Raw genomic sequence first — 22,263 nt, 5'->3', positions numbered from 1 at the left:
AAGCTCGAATGCATCAGGATATTTATTAATATTTCTCTGATTGTGTTTATCAGAAAGTCATATACACCTAGGATGGCTTGAGGTTGAGTAAAGCTTGGGCTAATTTTCATTTGAAAGTGAACTAATCCTTTAACTATTTTTTTGATATAAGTACGTAGTTAAAGACACAAAATACAGTGGGACCAAAAATTGTCTTTCTTTTACCTATTTTACTGTCTTAACAAAAACAAAAAAAAAAATCAAACAAAATGTACCATAATTTTACTATGTTCTATGTACCATACTTCTTTGTAACTGTGACCTTGATTGCATTGAACAGTTGCAGCCCAGACATTTTTGATGACATATTCTCTCAATATTTTCTCTATAGCAACCCAATTTCAAGCAGAAGTTTGTTGCTCTCCTGAAGAGATTCAAAGTATCTGATGAGGTGAAAATTTCTTTTTGTCTTTTATAAGTTACAACAGAGAGAAATACATGTTTGCCTGAAGTTCTGCACTCTCCACTCTCTACTTTGCGGTCCTGTGCTTTGTAATCACAAAATCACTTCAGCCGTGAAATTCAACCTTTATAAAAAGAGTCCTGGGACTTGGCAATGATTGATATAGTAGCTGAAATGTGAGAGGAGCTTTGATTTTTGCAGTGTAAGACATGATGTAGATCTCATCTAAAACTAAACTTACTGTTTTGCTCTGAGAAGACACATGAGGCCATGACTTAGGTCATACATGCTTCTGTAGCCTACAGGCAAGATTTAAGTAGCTTTACAGTCTCATTGTTAGAGTCTAAGCTTGTTAGTTGGTGACTCTTTGACTTCATCGTCCTCTTGCCTTGACTGCCACATTCCGTTATCCAAGCCCTACAGGAAATGATCCAGATTTATTTGGCAATCAGTCCAGCAACTTCCTGATTCAGGGTGATGACACAGTTTTGTTGCATTGGCAGGCTGTTCCCTTGAGTAGCATTGCCAATATGGTCAGTGCAATTACTCATTTTGGGTGTGGTTCAAATGTGTAGCATATTTCAAAACACCTGTGACATAAACTTATGGGAAAAAATGACTTACTTTTGGGGAGTTTCCAAAAGCAGGTTAATCACAGCTTTCCTGTTGGGAAGTAGTTACATTTTTATTTTATTTTATTATTATTGAGAAATGAATTAACGTAACACACACACACACACACACACACAAACACACATAGTAAGGCAAAACATACAACGGCTACAAATTTAATGCTCAACTGATTATTTTTATTTGACTAAAATCCAAACTCAGAACTAGGTAAAACCACTCTGTGGTGCTTTGCTGGTATTCTATCATGACCAAGTTATTGGTCCCATTTTGGTCCCAGGATAGTGGAGCAAAAACAATGCTAATGGAAAGTTTGTTCTTTTATAGTTGTTTTATCATCTTGGAAAAGAAACAAATTAGTGTAAATTCTTGTAAATTCTCATTATTCTCATTAAAATGCTCAAGTCACATTTTCCCACACAAATCATGTCATTTAGCTATTATAGTAATGTTTCATTACTTTATTATAATATAAAAAAAACTAATGATTTTTGTGTGTGTGTGTGTGTGTGTGAGATTTACTTACATTTCATACACATCTACACTTTTTTTTTTGTGCTGGTTTCAAAAAGGTATTGGACTCAGATCCAGTTGATCAAACACAGGAGGTTGAAGATTTGGATCTTCTGTATGACAGTTTGGAGGTCTATAACCAGAGCGACAGCGGCCCAGAGATGGAGGACAACGAGAGTCTTCTCAGCACTCCCAAACCCAAACTAAAGTAAGAGCCACGAGTCATAGCAAAGTCATATCACTCAACGGCCATCTTTGAAACGCCTCTCGGTAGTGATGGTCGCTTTCGAAACGCGCTTCGTGAAGCTTCAAAACCTTTTATTTATTTCAAACCAGCGATTCAGGGCGCGTATTACACTGCCAAAGTCACGTGGTTTCAGTAAACCAGGCTTCGCTACATAATTACAGTTTCGAAATGTTTTAAAATTTTAATGGTTTGCCACTAGGTGGCGTTGATCTCTGTGAACCCATGAACCAGTGTCTATATGATTTTTACCTGATCTCTGATCAATTTTATAAATTTGTAGACATTTAATGACACATTTGTATAATAAAAAGGAAGAGTTGTAGTTAAAAGTCTCTTATGGCGCTTTTCACTGCATGGTATGGCCTGGTACGGCACGGTAAGACTCGCCTAAATAGTACCACCTCAGTTGAGGTTCCAAGCGAGCCGTACCAATACTAAAATGTGACGTGTAAACACTGCAGATCACTGATTGGTCAGAGAGAATCGTCACTACCAGCTTCATTGGATTTGCGACACGTGACACGAAACCCGCTAGATTTAAATATATTTCTAAGATGCTCTTATTTGTAGCCTTCAAAACTGGCTCTTAGGACGCATGTGTGAGTGTTTTTTGTTGCTAAAAATGAGAAAGTGAGATGAATGATTCTCAATGCATGAACATCGCCAACATCGCCAAACTGTCTCATTGACTCTTATTGAAAATGTCTGACTTCCAGTGTAAATGCCTCTTAAAGAACACTTGGGAAAACTTAACTGATACTGTATTGCTGACAATGAAACCCAACTTCTGGCTCTTAGAGTGTTTTTATATTCTAAATCTGTGTATGTTTTCAATTCAAGGCCATTCTTTGAGGGAATGTCTCACTCCAGCTCACAGACGGAGATCGGCAGTTTACACAGTCAGAAGAGCCAACCGAGAGAGCCGCCCTCCACTGTACGTCTGACACACATTTGAATTATCCTATTATTCTGCCCTACAAAGGAAAACACAGTACACTCCAACTCTGAAACTGAGAAAATGGCTTTTGGTTGATTTTATACAAATTTTCACACTTTTTTTTTTTTCTAAATCTGAGCAAAGTCATGCCAAATCCATCTGTTAATGGACAGATCATAGTCCAATAGACCCATCCTATAACTCAATTTTGACAAAATATGTAGAAAATGCATGTTGCCTTTGTCAGGAAACATTGTAATCCCATTCATTTTCCCAATGAGGATTTTTTCTTTCTTTTTTTTTTTTTTTTGTATGATAATGTGTAAACTTTTAAATACAGACACATAATCCAAGTGATGATATATTCTGTAGAAGCCACAAAACAGTCTGAATTCAAACTCATAAAAAAAAAAGATTAAGTCGCTATTACCATGGAAAAGGAACCTGAACCTAAAGAGTTCATGAGTGACCACCTCTTCCTATGACCATCAAATCTAAGTTTGTGGTGTTGTGCTTCATCTCAGAGCTGGTTGGTTTGGTTGATTGCTTGCAACTCTTCATTGAATAATGTTTTGCAATCCCTACCCTTGTGAAAAAGAAATGCACTTAACTGTATTAAATATGCACTTGTAATATAATCTTAAAATTATATATTTAAAAAAAAACATTACATTAACATTAATGAAATAAAAAGCCACTTGAGTACAGTACATTTTCATGACTGTTTTTTAATCTTTTGTTGTGCTTTAAAGAAGTACACTTATTTTGATGTGTTGACTAACATAACTACAGCACATGTAAAGTACTTGATTAGAATTTTAACTGTTGTGTCTTATATTCAATATTATAACACGGTTAGTTTCTTGTCCTTCACGGCTATGACCGCTTCACCCAACGGTTCTGTGTATCACTACACAACACCCTTATCAACCACTCTTAGCAACGTAAACTGTATGTTCTCAATTGATATTGTTCATTGAAGCTTACTGTATTATGTAAAAGAGCATTGTAAGAAAAAGATAGAGTGAGCGAGTTTATTACCTGCATTCAGATTTAGCATTTTCCTTCAGGTCAGTCCTATGTTCATAATAAAAAATCTGTTTAAATGTCCGATGTATTATCTTGTCCTTTTAACAATCTGCTTCGCGTCGTGCCTACCAACGCCCGTCAGCCGTGACTTATTCACGATACAGCACAGCCTCTCATACCTTATTGCTTACTTACAGTGGGTACGGAAAGTATTCAGACCCCCTTAAATTTTTCACTCTTTGTTATATTGCAGCCATTTGCTAAAATCATTTAAGTTCATTTTTTTTCCTCATTAATGTACACACAGCACCCCATATTGACAGAAAAACACAGAATTGTTGACAATTTTGCAGATTTATTAAAAAAGAAAAACTGAAATATCACATGGTCCTAAGTATTCAGACCCTTTGCTCAGTATTTAGTAGAAGCACCCTTTTGATCTAATACAGCCATGAGTCTTTTTGGGAAAGATGCAACAAGTTTTTCACACCTGGATTTGGGGATCCTCTGCCATTCCTCCTTGCAGATCCTCTCCAGTTCTGTCAGGTTGGATGGTAAACGTTGGTGGACAGCCATTTTTAGGTCTCTCCAGAGATGCTCAATTGGGTTTAAGTCAGGGCTCTGGCTGGGCCATTCAAGAACAGTCACAGAGTTGTTGTGAAGCCACTCCTTTGTTATTTTAGCTGTGTGCTTAGGGTCATTGTCTTGTTGGAAGGTCCTGAGCACTCTGGAGAAGGTTTTCGTCCAGGATATCCCTGTACTTGGCCGCATTCATCTTTTCCTTGATTGCAACCAGTCGTCCTGTCCCTGCAGCTGAAAAACGCCCCCACAGCATGATGCTGCCGCCACCATGCTTCACTGTTGGGACTGTATTGGACAGGTGATGAGCAGTGCCTGGTTTTCTCCACACGTACCGCTTAGAATTAAGGCCAGAAAGTTCTATCTTGGTCTCATCAGACCAGAGAATCTCATTTCTCACCATCTTGGAGTCCTTCAGGTGTTTTTTCATGTGTCTTGCACTGAGGAGAGGCTTCCGTCAGGCCACTCTGCCATAAGGCCCCGACTGACTGTTGGAGGGCTGCAGTGATGGTTGACTTTCTACAACTTTCTCCCATCTCCCGACTGCATCTCTGGAGCTCAGCCACAGTGATCTTTGGGTTCTTCTTTACCTCTCTCACCAAGGCTCTTCTCCCCCGATAGCTCAGTTTGGCCGGACGGCCAGCTCTAGGAAGGGTTCTGGTCGTCCCAAACATCTTCCATTTAAGGATTATGGAGGCCACTGTGCTCTTAGGAACCTTAAGTTAAGCAGAAATTTTTTTGTAACCTTGGCCAGATCTGTGCCTTGCCACAATTCTGTCTCTGAGCTCTTCAGGCAGTTCCTTTGACCTCATGATTCTCATTTGCTCTGACATGCACTGTGAGCTGTAAGGTCTTATATAGACAGGTGTGTGGCTTTCCTAATCAAGTCCAATCAAACACAGCTGGACTCAAATGAAGGTGTAGAACCATCTCAAGGATGATCAGAAGAAATGGACAGCACCTGAGTTAAATATATGAGTGTCACAGCAAAGGGTCTGAATACTTAGGACCATGTAATATTTCAGTTTTTCTTTTTTAATAAATCTGCAAAAATGTCAACAATTCTGTGTTTTTCTGTCAATATGGGGTGCTGTGTGTACATTAATGAGGGAAAAAAATGAACTTAAATGATTTTAGCAAATGGCTGCGATATAACAAAGAGTGAAAAATTTAAGGGGGTCTGAATACTTTCCGTACCCACTGTACGTTTAAAGTTAATATATTTTAAATGCACTAAACTACAACTTCATTATAAATGTGTAATTCAAATATATAAATGTGTAATTCAAATATATTTAAATACATGACATACACATTGCAGTTTTCATTTCTATTAATTGCATTCAGTTCACACTTAAGTATATATTTTTAAGTACATTATTTCTGTAATAAGAACACTTTTTAATAGAATGCTAAAGTGTACTTATTTTTTCAAGGGTATAGAGGAAATGGAAATGAGAAAATACTTGCAGAACTCAAGCAGCTAAACCCTGTGCTCACTATTGTGCTATATTTTCTGTGTGTGTGCAGAGTGGTGATCTGTTAACAGTGGATAAGAACAGAGCAGTGGGTGGACGATATCCAGATGACCCTACAGTGGTGGACCCTGCAGCCGCAGTCAGTAACAATTTCTGTATTTCTATACATTTAATGTACAGCATTTTTAGGCACATAGCGGTGCTAGTTTCAGCCGTTTTCTAATAATAAAAAATAATATATAATTTATACACATAATGTAATATTTATATAATATATTTTCCCCTTAGGTGATTTGAAAAAGTTAAATATATCAACATGTTCTCCAACCAATACGCCTATATAGGTCATTTGTCACTTCACTGAAATACGACCCATAGGAGCATTTACTAAAGTTGCGCACCTATCGACAACAGGACACTTTCATTTTTAATTTATTGTTCCCTTTTATCTGCGTCATATATCATGTTTCGGGTTTCGCGTAGCTCAATTGGCAGAGCATTGCAATATATAACAATATGCAATCATGTGATCATGGGTTCGATCCCAGGGAATGCATGTACTCATAAAGTGTATATGCACTATAAACCACTAAGGGTAGGTTTAGGCATGGGGTAGGTGTAGTTGTTAATAAAAAAATGAGTTTTGCTAAATGGAAATGGTGTAAAAAGTCCACACATTTTGATTCATGACGACAGATGTAACGCAACACTGTCATTATTTTTATGCCAGCTAGAGGGCGCATGACTTTAAAGTGTAAATATAGGTCGTAATAAGGTGCTTGAAAAACGATTTATAGGGTCTGGTTTTTTTGGAGGACAGTTTGAAATATATATATGAGCAATATCACACTTGTAGCCATGTGATATGCGATTTTTGGTAACCCTTTACAGTAAGGTCTCATTTGAACTAACATGAACTAACAATGAACAATACATTTGTTACTGTATTTATTCATCTTTGTTACTACGGTCGTTCATTGTTTGTTCATGTTAGTTCACAGTACATTAACCAATGTTAACAAATACAACTTTTGATTTTAATAATGTAGTAGTAAATGTTGAAATTAACTAAGATTAATAAATGCTGTAGAAGTATTGTTCCTTCTTAGTTCATGTTAACTAATGTTACCTAATGAAACCTTATTGTAAAGTGTAACTAGATTGTAATAGTTTTAGTTGTAGTCAACAACCCTGCTAAGTATTAAACTCGTCCAGCACTATTTGTACCCAGAAAATTCAGTCATTCCTACCTTCCAGACTTGGGGGTGGAAACTTTTATCTGGGCCAGTAAGCAATCACCTAGCAACCACTCAGAACACCCTAGCAACCACTCCAAACACCCTAGCACCCACTCAGAACACCCAACCATTGTGGAGGCAAGTTTTGCACAAGCAATCACCAGTTGCATTTTTCCATTGTACAATTAGTAAAAGAAATGCTCCATCCTTCTTTCATAAGGGCTGTGCTGTTTTTCTGTTTTTGCGCACTGACTGCTAATAATTCAAGGCTATGGTCTGTGTCACACACTTAATCAGTTCTAACAGTATCTAGTGTGTGAAAGTCACACACACACACACACTCTCTCTTTCAGACACATCGACACCTCCACACTGCATTTCTGTTTTGTGGCTTAGTGGCGGTCGCCACGGCAACATGACAATTTTCACAGCCGTACAAGCCCTTGATGAGAGTGATACATGTTCCCCGCCTGATGTTTATCTCTCCACACAGGAGCTCGTGGAGGACGAGGCGGGCAGCGGCGTGGCAACATGTGACGCCAACATGAGCTGGGACGTGAGCGCGGAGAAATTAGCAGGAACAGTGGGCAAACTCTGCAAGACTGAGTCGCAGACTCTCATGTCGCCTAGGTAACACATGCGACCTTCTATTCTTGCCTTCCTGTTTTCCCTTTCCATCTGTTTTCTATCACATCCTCTCCATCTCACTCTCAAACTCTGTATAAACAGTCCTGTAGGCGCTAGTTTTTACTGTTGAATTAAATAATAGTCCCTCTGGATGTGCCCACATTTGGATGTTTCTTAAACTACAGGCAATTTTTTTTGCCAGGGGTTAATTCATGTGTATTTAAGGGATATTTCACCCAAAAATGAAAATTCTGTCATTATTCACTCACCTTCATGTAGTTTCAAACCCATAAGACTTTAATTCATCTTCGAAATACAAATGTTTGTTTTTACGCTTCTGTTTACCATATTTGATGTGCTCTATGCATGTGTGCAGATCAATGTTTATATATGAATAAAAACCTAAATTAAATCTATCATATAAAGCAATCATATCTCTTCAGAAGCCTTGGATTAAACCATTTGACAATTCGCAGAATTGCAAAACAGATTTCAACTTTTTTTCTTTTTGTTATTATATGACAGTCTTTTTTATTTATACATGCCTTAATTATTTAGACTTTAAACATGTCCTAAAAAAAATAAAATTCATCATAAAAAAGTAGTTATATTTTTTTTTTTCAAATTTGAGAATTTAAATAAACAGTGAAACAGACATAAACCAATATTAATTATTTTTAAATGGTTTATATTAATTTATTTATATTCATTTATATTCATTTTTTCCACAAATTACCCAACCAACATTTTTGCCCAGATAAAAGTGAGCATTGTTAGTAGACAAATTAAATATCTTTTCTTACACATTGTGACGTATATCTGAGTGAAATGGACCGTGTTGCCAATTTAGCGACTGTCACTAGATTAGTGACTTTTCAGACCCCTGTAACAACTTTTTTCAAAAAAGCGACTAATCTAGCGACTTGCTGGTTAACACATAGTCAGTCACTATATCATACTCGTTCCATCAGTCTGACAGAAAATATGTAGAGTAATTGAGAAAATTGCAGTATTTGAGGAGAAAAAACAGATGAAAAATGCTGACAGTCGGTGCATTAAATCATCTAGTTTCATTTTTTGAGTAGGCTTTAGCTACTTTCCATTGAAAATAGTTGGCAAGCTGGTAAAAACACCATTTGTACGCACATACAACAAGCACATTTAGTCCAGCGCATGGCATTGTTTTGGATGTTCAGTAAGTTCCGTTGCTAAATATACGTCATAAAAGCACATTTTTTTTTAACGGTGTTATAAATGACATTATGAATGCTAAGCGAACCAGGACTAAATATATAATTTTCTTTGTTGGTCTGGACTAAAAGAACCAAGAGAAGTGAACTACAAGTGTGAACACACACAAGACACGCCTACTGCCTTTAGATTGGTTTTCCAGCATGGAGTGCTTAAGTCCTTAAGTCTTTCAGGAACTCTAATAAACAACACTTGAAATGGACTGTTGAAAGAGAAAAAATGTGGGATGGGGACTTGGTTCATGATCCATCGGTTTTTGATTGGATGGAAGCAGATCTGGGGCATGTTCAAGCCGGTGTGCAACGTTTTGCTACGGTTGAACGACATGTTTCCTGGAAACGGTGTGAAATGGGTTTGAGATACGTTTTCTCTTGTTTGGTGGGTGTGTCAGAAATGTCAGCCCAATCAGCGGCAACATGTATATAAACCACACAGTATTAAAGAGACACCTCGCACAATGGGTGTGAATGTAACATAAAAATACTATACATATTTATATATTTTGCTGTTGTATTGTGAAGTTACACTTTCATAAACTTTTCTATTCTCCTCTGATTATATAATGGTAAATATTACAATATCATAGCACAACAACAGTGATCAGCAATAATGATAAGCCTAATACTCACAATAAAAAAAATCGCTCCCACTTTATATTAAGTGGCCTTAACTACTATGTACTTACATTTAAATTAATCATTTGATACAATGCACTTATTGTGTATATACATGTTTTTACATTGTACTTATATTTTAAAAACACCTGCATGTAATTACATCTGTAATTAATTTCTGTAATTACATTTGTAATTACACTGTTGATCCATCCCTTACACCTTACCCCTACCCTTAAACCTACCCATACCACCAAAGCTTTCCCTAACCTTACCCGTATCCCACCTCAATAGCAGCAAAAGTGTTTTGCAATTCAATATGAACCCAATAAGTACATTGTATTTATTTTTTGATGTAAGTACATAGTAGTTAAGATCACTTAATATAAAGTGGGACCAAATAATCATATAGATCATAACACAGTCTCGGAGGTAAGAAGTGGATTATTCTTCACCTGAAATGTTTGTCTTTTCATCCTGAAATGCGAGTCAAATGTTGGACCACAATAATTAGAAGTTTCCACAAATCCTTTCACTTGATTGGGATGTTCTCTTTTATTCTGGATGGCAAGGGCAGTGACTGTAACATCGAGAGTATTTTGCAGTATTAAACACGTATTTATACCGATTTCATCAGGCTCCGAAAATTCTTCAAAAAGAACACAAAGAATGGCCTTCTCAGCTGCCATAGTTGCAGCTCTTGCGTCATCAGAACAGGGTGTTCAACACACCACCATTTCCTTTTAAAAAACGATTTGCAACGTTTTGTCGGGGCTGAACGCAGCCCAGCTGAATGCAAGCATGCAGTCAATTGTAAGAAAGGGGCGGGGTTTAAGCAAACAAAATGATTGGACATGTCCTGCATACATCACCAGAGAAAAATCTGTTCACCGGAAGGTAGAGTTGAATAAAAAATAACAAGGCCAATTTTTTTAAACAATTACATGGATAAATCATTCACAATAAGCTCAATAACATACATTTAGAAAATAGACAGGGTGAATTGTCAGTTCATGCTGACTTAAAAAAACAAAAACAAAAAAAACAGTCGGAATGTGAAAAGTACGTTTTAAGAGAGTTTATTTTCTAAAGGTCCACAGGACAAAAAGTGCTCAGTTGAAGAAACACCCATCTGTTATATTTCTCTTGCGGTCCATAACAACATCAAGTCGTCTGTTCTTCCATGTCGTTTTCTAGCCGATTGTTCTCACAGGCCTCTGCTAGACGGCATATGTGTGTGTTTGCATTGGCTAATGAGCTCATTAAGACTCAGTCCCCGAGCGATGGGCTCACAGACACTTTAGTGAATGTTGAACGCAGCAGCGCATCACTGATTCGCCTCTTTTTAGCTTCTTTCTGTGGCGCCTCGGGAGGCAGAAGATGCCAAATTGTGATGCACGACCTACTGTATTATAGAGCTACTGATTTTTGTTCAGACTGAAATGACAACTGGAAGCAGCAAATGTCCTTCATCTATGAGTTAAACATTTTACTTGTATGCCACCTATACCAGTTTGGAGCATATATAAACCGGGTACCATGTTCGAAGTGTGTGTTCACGCTTGGCAGATTCGGTTCGATTAAAACGAACTCTGGTGCGATTGCTCTGTTAGTGCGGTTCTTTTGAATAGGTGTGAACATTTCCATCAGAACTCTGGTGCGCACCAAACTTGTTTGGCGCGGTTCGACTGAAATATGAACGCAACATGGCATCAAAGACATCTAAACGAACCAGAAACAGGACATGATGTCACAAGATGCGACTCTAAAAAGGACAGAAGAGCATACATGGTTCTTGTTATCATAGCTGCGATGTTGCCCATCACAATTCAGTAAAGGTGTCGGAAATTTGCAGCAGATCTTTGTTTGTGTGTGTAACGGAGGAATTCCTGCTGCTGTTTTGACTCCTTTATGCATTTTAAAAGCTCTTTACGACTCCTTTATGCATTTTAAAAGCTCTTTACGAGTTCTCAGCTGGTAAAAACACCATTTGTACGCACATACAACAACCACATTTAGTCCAGCGCATGGCATTGTTTTGGATGTTCAGTAAGTTCTGTTGCTAAATATACGTCATAAAAGCTAGTCACAAGTTTTTTCTAGGTTCGGTGTTATAAATGACAGTGTGAAAGCCAAGCGAACCAGGACTAAATATATAATTTTCTTTGTTGGTCTGGACTAAAAGAACCAAAAGAACTGAACTACAAGTGTGAACACACACAAGACACACCTCCTGCCTTTAGATTGGTTTTCCAGCATGGAGTGCTTAAGTCCTTAAATCTTTCAGGAACTCTATTAAATCTGAGGTTTATTAGCCTGTAGGTGGGTTAGGGATGCGTTGGCTGTTCTCATATGTCTTTTTCCTTTTTGGGTGGCCAGTAAAACAGACAGCAAGCTGCAGCGGCGTCCGCGGAGCACGTCCATGAAGGACAGACAGAACTCTAAAGCTCAGAGCGACCGCACCAGCAGCATCGAGAGCGAAACCTCGCCAGACTCCAGACTCATCACACAGGTTTGTGTAAGTGTTTGTGCCTGGCGGTAGAAGAACAAGGAAATATTGGATGACAGATTTGTGCTCATTTTCTGACCTGATGTCCTTCTTGTCACAGGTCCCAAGGAAATCAGTGTACGATCAGCTCAATCAGATCCTGAACTCTGACGAACATCTGCCAGAGAACATCATCCTTATTAACACTACAGACTGGCAGGGGCAGGTGTGTGTTTTCTACCCTGGAATTTTTTTATATATGCTGTGTGTGTATATATATATATATATATATATATATATATATATTTGGGACTTGTTTTCTAATAAAAAAACTGAAACATCCTTAAAACAAGATACATTTACTTGAGAATTGTGTAATGAGATATGACTTGTTTTCAGAGAAAATATCTTGAGTTAAGTTTATTTTTCTTACCCCGTTGGCATATATTTGTTTCTTGGTTTTAAGTGTGAACCTAACTAAATTTGGTACAAATTTGGTACATTATGTTCCGAATGTTTTTGTAATTTTGCATCTCAGTGAAATGTATCTTGTTTCGATGTTTTGTAAAGATGATTTAATATTTTTAGTTGAAAACAAGTCAAAAACACCATTTAAAAATATTATTTTGGGTGTATTTTAGGGTTATTCCAAAAACAGGTGATTTCTAAAGGCAATTTTAAAGATTTTTTAGCAAAATTATTAAATTAGTGCATTAGTGTGATATGTAGGTGTTTAGTAGTATTTTTCTTTCTAGTTAGTGCAGAATGAGGAATCAACTAGTAAATCCCACTTCCCTAGTTGGGATATGACTGTTAACAACAGTTGATAGGTTTACAGGTTATTTAGCAATTTCATAGTGCAAGTGTATATTTGAAAGAGAATTGAATGCTCATATTTCTACAAATTTCCAGTTTTCAATAATCATTTGATCTTTATACAATCATGGGAATGTAATTCAAATATATATTCTTATATACAGTTGCAATCAAAATGATTCAACCCCCTTAACCTGAAAGACATTTTGCTGCTGAGAACAAAATTTTATGAAAACAATTCATCAAAGGCATCAGTAAACTATTAAACAAAATTTATTAATAACCATTTCAGTGATTCAGAGAATGTAAAGCTTATGAACAGAAGAACACCATCTCATGGTCAAACATGGAGGAGGTCCAGTCTTGTTATGGGGGTTCTTTGCTGTTGCAGGAAGTAGAAATCTTGACTGTATGAAGGACATCATGAATTCTTTGAAGTATCAAGCCATTTTGGCAAAGATGGTGATGCCTTCGGTGCAGAGACTGAAGCTTGATGATCAATGGACTCAATGGAGTTTTCAGACTGAAATCTCATTGAAAATATTTAGTGGAATTTGTAGAAAGCAGTGGTAACATGGAAACCAAAGACTATCAGTAATCTGAAGCTTTTTTAAGCGAGGAATGGGCCAAAATTGCAGTAGAGAGGTGACAGAAGCTTCTAAGCACTTACAGGCAGCGTTAATTGGAGGTTATAAAGAATAAAAGATTCTGCACAAAATTTGACTTTTGAAGGTTGAATAAGTTTGTACACGCATATTTAGAGCCATTTTGAATTTTTATTTTTTATTTTTTTTTTGTCATCAATCAACTTTACATTCTTAAAAAGTGAAAAGCGGAGACTTGTCCTTGATTTACTTGTCCCAGAGTTCACTGCTTGATTTATTGACTTTAATAAGAGATGGTTATGATGGTAACAGGGCTGACGCATTAACCTGGGGACACAAAGTGTTTTTATCACTTGTCTTGTCTGTTTGGATTTATTTGGATATTCGTCCTTCCCTGAGGCTGATGTGTACTGCAAGAATAGCCATTATGTACATCGCAGTCCTCATTACTTTTTTCTTTCACACTGTTTTTTTTTTTTTGCCATCCTCCCGATTTCCCTCTGCTTTCTGAACCGTGAACTGTGTTTCTGTGGCAGTATTTGAATGAGATTCTTCAGGAGCACAAGCAGCCTATTGTGTCCACCGTTTCCCCTGCAGATGTTCAGGCAGCCTTCAACACCATCGTCACCAGGATTCAACGATTGTAAGGCCACTCAAATTCCTCACTGTCCACTCACAATACAAGAATAAACCCTAGCTCGATTTATAGGTTCTTATTTTTTCTTAGTGAGAACTTGAGTATGATTCTTTTTGTCTTTTGTAAATCTCATTCTGTGTTTGACATTGTGTCAGCTGCAACTGTAATGCACAAACACCACCAACCATTAAAGTGGCAGTGGCGGGTGATCAGAGTTACCTCAGCACGGTCCTTCGCTGTTTTGTGGAGCAGCTTGCCAACAAGACACCCGATTGGTTGAGCTACATTCGTTTCTTGGTCATTCCTGTTGGTAAGCAAAAATAAACACTACTGTCAGTAGTTTTTGAAAAAAGTCTCTTCTGCTTAGCAAGGCTGCATTTATTTGATCAAGAACACTGTAAAATCAGTTATATTGTGAAATATTATTATTATAATTTAAAATATCTGTTTTCTATGTGAATATATTTTCAAATGTAACTTATTTCTGTGTGTATGTAATATGCTGGTTTGATGCTCAAAAATATTTTAATTATTATCATTGTTGATGCTGCTTCATATTTTTGCCATATATTTTTGGTGGAAACAGTGATACACTACTATTTAAAAGTTTGGGGTATGCAAGATTTTTTTTTTTTTTTTTTTTTAATTAAAATGAATACTTTTATTCAGCAAGGACACATTAAACTGAACAAAAGTGATAGTAAAGACATTTATAATATTACAAATAATTTCTATTTCAAACTTTTGGAAATGTCTATTCATCAAAGAATGTATCACAGTTTCCACAAAAATGTAATGCAGCAACAGTTTTTAGCATTGATAATAAGGACCGTTATTAATATTTGAGCACCAATAATAATGGATAATAATTGAGCAGCAAATCATCATATTAGAATGATTTCTGAAGGATCATGTGACACTGAAGACTGGAGTAATGATGCTGAAAATTCAGCTTTGATCACAGGAGTAAATTACATTTTAATATATTCACATAGAAAACAGTGATTTTAAATTATAATAATATTTCACAGTATTACTCTTTTATGTTTGATCAAATAAATGTAGCCTTGGTGAGCAGAAGGGACTTCTTTCAAAAATATTTAAAAAAATCGTAATTATTATAAATACACAGTAGTGTATTTTTTTAATAAAATTTTTAGATATTTTATAATATGTTAAAGATATGTATTTTTATATCTGTTTATTTCAGTAAAACTGTATGTGTCAATGAGTCTTTGTTACAGATTTTTTATATTTCAGTTTTGGCGGCTTAATGAGAGGATTCACACAGTTCAATTAAACCCTGTATTATGTTCATATTAGAGTTTCCACCCAGCTGGTGGTATTATTTATGGACCAAAGCCAGTTTATAGTCGTATCAGGTGCTTAGAGAATGTTTATTTTGGACTTTTGGTGTGATGTGAAAGACAATCCTTTTATTATGTGGGGGGGTTTTTTCGATATGAGCAAAATGTACTTTGTTTTTGATCAGGTTGTCATCCACTGGCCAAGTACATCTCAACATTTGACAGTAAGTTCAGTAACATCTTCATGGACGCAGGATGGCGGGACATTTTCGGGAGGTTAGAAGCTCCCACTTCAGGTTAGAGCGCATGCTAATATGGGCTCTTCAAATATGATTTGATGCCTTTATTGTCTGGTCCTTAATGCGTTTGATGTTTGAAAATGTCCACAGATAATATTGATGTGGCCGGGCGCGTCTCACAGTACCTGGCTGGAGCGAATCTGTCCCACCAGTTCCCTATTTCTGAAGCAATGCTCACCTATAAACAGAAAAGGTATTGTCTTGCATCTGTGTGCGTGAGAATATCTAATTAATGATGTAAATGTGATGCCGTGTGTCAGTGATACTTAAGTGTTCTGTATGTTTATTCACCATCTGGCCAAAATAAAGTTTGTTTCCATGATATATCTTACAAAATGTATCAAAAAACATTGTCCAGGTCATATTTCACCCCAAATTCAGAAGAAAAACATTGTATTTTACTTAAACGGGCCATGTTATCTCCTTTTACAAAGTTTTGTTTTGTTTTGGGGCTCTACTAGAATAGGTTTTAAATCATGCTTGAATGTTCAACAAACATTAATTTTCACACATTTGACACTGTTGCATCTCCGTTTTTCCCAGTCTGTCAGTAATACTCTGGGGTGCATTTCCTGTACAACGACGTAACTCGCTGCTTCACTACCACAGTACAATACATCGTTGAACAAATCAACTAGCTAGACACAACTGTTTCCCGAATCCTGAATCACCAATTCACCAAGTTTGAGATCGAATTAATGCTCGAATTAATCTTAGGACTACTTCTCATTTTTTTTCAGTTATTATTCATAGGCTCGTTCTTACATACTAGAGCACGTACGCACATGCGCACTCTTCAAAAGCGTTGCTTAAGATCTCTTGACAAACTAAAATATTTAAATGATATTTGTATATATTCTAAATAAAAGACATACATTGAACTTAATGTCAGCTTGCTTATTTTGCTTAAGATAATGATTTATTAAGTCCACGTCATAAAAATAAGAAACTATGCTTCTAACCACAGCTCGAGAGCTGTCGTTCCAACCACACAAGTTTGCGGTGGAGTTTGCGAATGTTCATTTGAACGATGGTTTTCAGGAAACACCAAATCGTTGAACTATGTTAGTAACTTGCGATGTTAGTTGGCTAATGATGCTTTTGGGAAACGCACCCCTGTTTAGTTTCTGTCTCTGTGAAGCCCCTCCTTCTGAAAAGCACAATCGGATTGTTTGGCTGGACCAGTGTGTTGTGATTGGTCAGTCGTTTCTAGAGTGTTTAGGAAATGTCTAACATAACAAAACCGCATGTTTCAACTACTAACTCTACCAGGCCCTGCCCCATTTATTTTATTTTGGCCGGAAATTATTTAAATGAGGAATATTGTGACATGTTTGTTCCCAGAAGAAAACTCAAGACTACAATGCTCAAACAGCATCTTTCATTACACACTAAAGAATGTTGATTTTAGGACCATGAAAGTTGGTTTAGGACTATTAAAAGGACTATTTTCATGAAAAATATTTATTAGATTCTTTACTGTAATAATTCTTTATTATAGTAAAGAACCAGAAGAAAAATACCACTAACAATTTCCAAAAAAAAAACAAAGTAAAAAAAGTAAAACTGTGCTTATTGCGGTAATGAGAATTTGGGGGAAATGTGCTTGTATCATGTTCAAAGCAATGATGAACAGAATAAGGGATTAGCAGCAGTTTTTTAAACCAAATAATTGACACAATCCAGGAAGCACAGGAGCAACACACGATAGCGTAACAGCTCGTACTTAAAAATACAAGGCAATACCGGACAAAGGATCGAGGGAACTAAGGGCTATATATACACAGGGCAAACAAAGGGAGCTAAATGAAACACAGGTGAAACTAATCAGTATGGAAACAAATTGGCACACACTAGGAAAATAGGGGTGTTTCTCAATTAGCTCTCTAGCTCCTGAGCTTGTGAATCAGTATATCGAGTACATGAATCCAGGCATTGGTAAGGACCCTGGTTCACTATACACTGGGACAATGATTACTCAATTTCCGGCGGCATGACTATGTACAACGTCAACGTTGTAGAACGTCACCGCTGGTATTAATCATCAACAGGCAGGACCTTTTTATATTACATTTTATGTCGTTTAAACACTCTGTTAAACAGTTCTGTTACATATCCTTACATTTCAGCTGAATTTTAATTATAAATGTTAACTAGATGTGTTCACTACCTGTCTAGCGAATGTGTTTATGCTGACATGTATTTGAAAAAAACAGTTTGTTATTTCAAATCTTCTATCACGTGTCATTGTATTTATTGAGTTGGCTCTTGCGTTTTATGTTTCGCGCTTCAGAAATGTGACGTAAGGTAGCATAGTTAGCATCGATGCTCCCTGGTTATTGCAGTGAGGAATTTTTAGGGAGCGAACGTCTCAGTGCACTGGAAGGATTTTGTGATTGAAACGGCCCTTTTAATGACCAACTTCCCTGATCAGACTACTGAACTAGGGAGCTTTGAACTAGGTTGAGACGCATCCTGGGTCAACTTAAGATGACAGGAAACAAGAACAGAACAGAACCAAACCATGAAAATAAACCTAACCAAAGCATAACCCTGACAGCCTAATTGTCATAAAATAATCTTAATGGTCTTAAAAGACTTAATCTTCTTATTGCAAAATATTATTTTATGATTTGTTTTTGTTGTTGTTTTTACTGCAAAATATAAATCAATTCATATTTGTTTTGTTTTGAGGTGAAATGTGACAAGGACAAGTTTTATAATGAGTATCATAATCATTATCGTCAATTAGACCGTAAAGTAGATCAAACAAAGCCCCTTATAATCTGTTGCTCTTTCATTTTCTTTCTTTCTTTTTTTTTTTAATTATGTCACTTGTTTGCTTGATCTGGTTTTATTTTGTCATTGAGAAGTAGACGTGTGTTGAGGATGATGCAGTAACTGTTATGCTTTGGGTTTTTCCCTCCTTTTCTTTTGTTTTTGCCTTCAAGGAAGAGAAGTTTGTATTTTGATTTTTACATCAGGTACCTAATCGTGTGTTTGGGTTGACGTCAGTCAATGTTTGATGTGGTTTAAATCACTCATGCTCTCAGTGTGTTAACCTCACACACCTGTCTGCGTGACTACTAGTTTTTGCTCACTGTGTGTTTTGTGTTTTCATAATTCAGTCTTTTTGTGTCTTTAACTGATTTAGTTTGGTTTAACAGGTTTGAAAAGAGATGGTGACTAACTCTGAAAGAGAGGAGTGAAGTAGGGTGATGTGATTTAGTGGTTAGAAATGTGGTAACTGAAAGGTTGTGGGTTCAAACTTGCAAGTGTGATACTATTGTGTTAGCTGAGGAAGTCTTAAAGATTAATTGTTGTTAAAATTTTGAATATTAAGTTTATCAATGCGATCAATTTCATGCATGTGTTCTGTAGTCAACTTATTAATAGTTAATTAAATGGTAACACTTTACAATAAGGTTTCACTTGTTAACATCAGTTAACTACAATAGTTAACATGAACTAACAATGAACAATACTTCTGCACTTATTAATCTTAGTTAATGTTAAATTCAACATTTACTTGCACATTTCTAAGATCAAATGTTATACCTGTTAACATTAGTTAATGCACTGTGAACTAACATGACACTTTAGTTTAGGGTCCAATTCTCACTATTAACTAGTTGCTTATTAGCATGCATATTGCTAGGATATTGGCTGTTTTATAGTACTTATAAATCATATATTAATGCCTTATTCTGTATGACCATATTCTACATCCCTTAATCCTATCCAATACCTAAACTTAACTACCTTACTAACTATTAATAAGCAGTAATTAATTAGGAGTTTATTGAGGCAAAAGTTAATAGTGAAAATTGGACCCTAAACAAAAGTGTGAACGAATATTTTTATGAACTATTATTAACAAAGGTTAATAAATGCTGCAAATACATATTGCTCATTATCAGTTAATGCATTAACTAATGTTAATAATAAATGAGACCTCATTGCAAATGTTACCAAATAAACATTAATCTGATACTAAGCACAAAATATAGTACATGATTCGTTAATAGAGATTATGTTGTATTGAAGCTGGAATATTCTTTTAAAGTTGTTATAAGCGATTTTAGCTGCTTACAAAAAAAAAAAAAAAACAATAGTTGCTTGTATCCAAAGCATTTGCTTCTTATTAGTAGAGGTTTTGGAATTATTCGGGAATAATGGAATGTGGAATCATGTACCTCTAATATTCACACACACTGACTGGAACATAAATCTGTGATAGTCTGCAGTTTCCTTGTAGAAGGACGAGCACAAATACCAAAGGTCACACAACCAATTATCACTTTATATGAAGCAGAATAAAAGAGAAAGATGAATGGAGATATACAGATAGAAACACATGGGTACATAAAGTGATAAAAGACCTATAGAAAGACAACAAAGAGAAATGAATGAAGTGAGAATGGACAGCAGAAGATGAGTGTTGTGCTGCAGCTGTGTCCACATTAAAATATTAACAATAACTCTAAACCTTCCTTACCGTCTTTTTACAATCATATTAGTTGAGCAGGGCCTAAAATAAAGGTTAACCAGTCAGTGTGCAGAACCCATTTCACTTCTGTAATGTGGTCTATTTATGATTGAAATGGGACATTCAAAAAGAAAAAATAATGTAGGGCAGAACTTGATTTGGTTTTCTGAATGGTCTTGAAGTTACATTTTTTTTTTTTTTATGCTCCTTGACCGAACAGATCAAAATTCAAAGTTTCTCTCACAAAAAGTCGGGGTGTTTAATGTTTGTTTAGTTCACTGAAATCAACGCCAAGCAGTGCAACCAACATGCCGAAACATGCAAAAAAAAAACAATAAAAATTGTTTTAATGACTACACAAGGTTGTACCATGCCATGTAGTGCGACTCCCGGGTAATTTAATGATATTTATTCATTTATAATTTATCAACACTTGATAATGATTAAGATATGTATACATGTAAGGCAAATATGTTACTTTTTAGAGTCACTAGGGTCTCATTCACTTATTGTGTGGATTATTTGTATTTATAAGCACACATACATGAATTTGTTTTTCATTCTATTGTTAATGAATTTAGAGTATTTTAATTGGATGACCGCATACACAAGTTTAGTAATTCACAAAAAAAAAAAAAACAGCCAAACTATCTATATCTGTATGGATCTACATTTTTATGCAGAGGAACCTCACAGCTCCAGCTGTTGTACTGTTTTATATACAAACCCGATTCCAAAAAAGTTGGGACACTGTACAAATTGTGAATAAAAAAGGAATGCAGTAATTTACAAATCTCATAAACGTATATTTTTTTCACAATAGAATATAGATAACATATCAAATGTTGAAAGTGAGACATTTTGAAATGTCATGCCAAATATTGGCTCATTTTGGATTTCACGAGAGCTACACATTCCAAAAAAGTTGGGACAGGTAGCAATAAGAGGCCGGAAAAGTTAAATGTACATATAAGGAACAGCTGGAGGACCAATTTGCAACTTATTAGGTCAATTGGCAACATGATTGGGTATAAAAAGAGCCTCTCAGAGTGGCAGTGTCTCTCAGAAGTCAAGATGGGCAGAGAATCACCAATTCCCCCAATGCTGCAGCTAAAAATAGTGGAGCAATATCAGAAAGGAGTTTCTCAGAGAAAAATTGCAAAGAGTTTGAAGTTATCATCATCTACAGTGCATAATATCATCCAAAGATTCAGAGAATCTGGAACAATCTCTGTGCGTAAGGGTCAAGGCCGGAAAACCATACTGGATGCCTGTGATCTTCGGGCCCTTAGACGGCACTGCATCACATACAGGAATGCTACTGTAATGGAAATCACAACATGGGCTCAGGAATACTTCCAGAAAACATTGTCGGTGAACACAATCCACCGTGCCACTCGCCGTTGCCGGCTAAAACTCTATAGGTCAAAAAAGAAGCCATATCTAAACATGATCCAGAAGCGCAGGCGTTTTCTCTGGGCCAAGGCTCATTTAAAATGGACCGTGGCAAAGTGGAAAACTGTACTGTGGTCAGACGAATCAAAATTTGAAGTTCTTTTTGGAAAACTGGGACGCCATGTCATCCGGACTAAAGAGGACAAGGACAACACAAGTTGTTATCAGCACTCAGTTCAGAAGCCTGCATCTCTGATGGTATGGGATTGCATGAGTGCGTGTGGCATGGGCAGCTTACACATTTGGAAAGGCACCATCAATGCTGAAAGGTATATCCAAGTTCTAGAACAACATATGCTCCCATCCAGACGTCGTCTCTTTCAGGGAAGACCTTGCATTTTCCAAAATGACAATGCCAGACCACATACTGCATCAATTATACAACATCATGGCTGCGTAGAAGAAGGATCCGGGTACTGAAATGGCCAGCCTGCAGTCCAGATCTTTCACCCATAGTAAACATTTGGCGCATCATAAAGAGGAAGATGTGACAAAGAAGACCTAAGACAGTTGAGCAACTAGAAGCCTGTATTAGACAAGAATGGGACAACATTCCTATTCCTAAACTTGAGCAACTTGTCT

At 36.4% G+C, this 22,263-nt stretch overlaps 1 protein-coding gene across 4 annotated transcripts in view; it reads left to right on the top strand.

Annotated features, from left to right (window-relative positions):
- si:ch211-126j24.1 (phosphofurin acidic cluster sorting protein 2) overlaps nucleotides 1–22,263 on the top strand; it is a 77,911-nt gene that overhangs the window by 41,334 nt on the left and 14,314 nt on the right. Inside the window, exons 8-19 of one of the 4 annotated variants that reach the window (XM_051911490.1) lie at nucleotides 371–430; nucleotides 1,645–1,793; nucleotides 2,673–2,766; nucleotides 5,908–5,994; nucleotides 7,587–7,723; nucleotides 11,965–12,097; nucleotides 12,195–12,299; nucleotides 14,031–14,137; nucleotides 14,287–14,441; nucleotides 15,624–15,734; nucleotides 15,828–15,930; nucleotides 18,689–18,721. In XM_051911490.1, the coding sequence (XP_051767450.1) occupies nucleotides 371–430; nucleotides 1,645–1,793; nucleotides 2,673–2,766; nucleotides 5,908–5,994; nucleotides 7,587–7,723; nucleotides 11,965–12,097; nucleotides 12,195–12,299; nucleotides 14,031–14,137; nucleotides 14,287–14,441; nucleotides 15,624–15,734; nucleotides 15,828–15,930; nucleotides 18,689–18,721 (1,274 nt within the window). Of the gene's footprint in view, nucleotides 1–370; nucleotides 431–1,644; nucleotides 1,794–2,672; nucleotides 2,767–5,907; nucleotides 5,995–7,586; nucleotides 7,724–11,964; nucleotides 12,104–12,194; nucleotides 12,300–14,030; nucleotides 14,138–14,286; nucleotides 14,442–15,623; nucleotides 15,735–15,827; nucleotides 15,931–18,688; nucleotides 18,722–22,263 lie in introns of all 4 variants that reach the window. The other 3 variants (XM_051911489.1, XM_051911493.1, XM_051911492.1) reach the window with 3 other exon arrangements.

This window comes from Ctenopharyngodon idella, chromosome 10 (genome assembly GCF_019924925.1).
Source record: "Ctenopharyngodon idella isolate HZGC_01 chromosome 10, HZGC01, whole genome shotgun sequence".
Taxonomy (NCBI): Eukaryota; Metazoa; Chordata; class Actinopteri; order Cypriniformes; family Xenocyprididae; genus Ctenopharyngodon; species Ctenopharyngodon idella.
The sequence above is the reverse complement of the archived record's forward strand: the minus strand, read 5'-3'. Positions and strand labels throughout refer to the sequence as shown.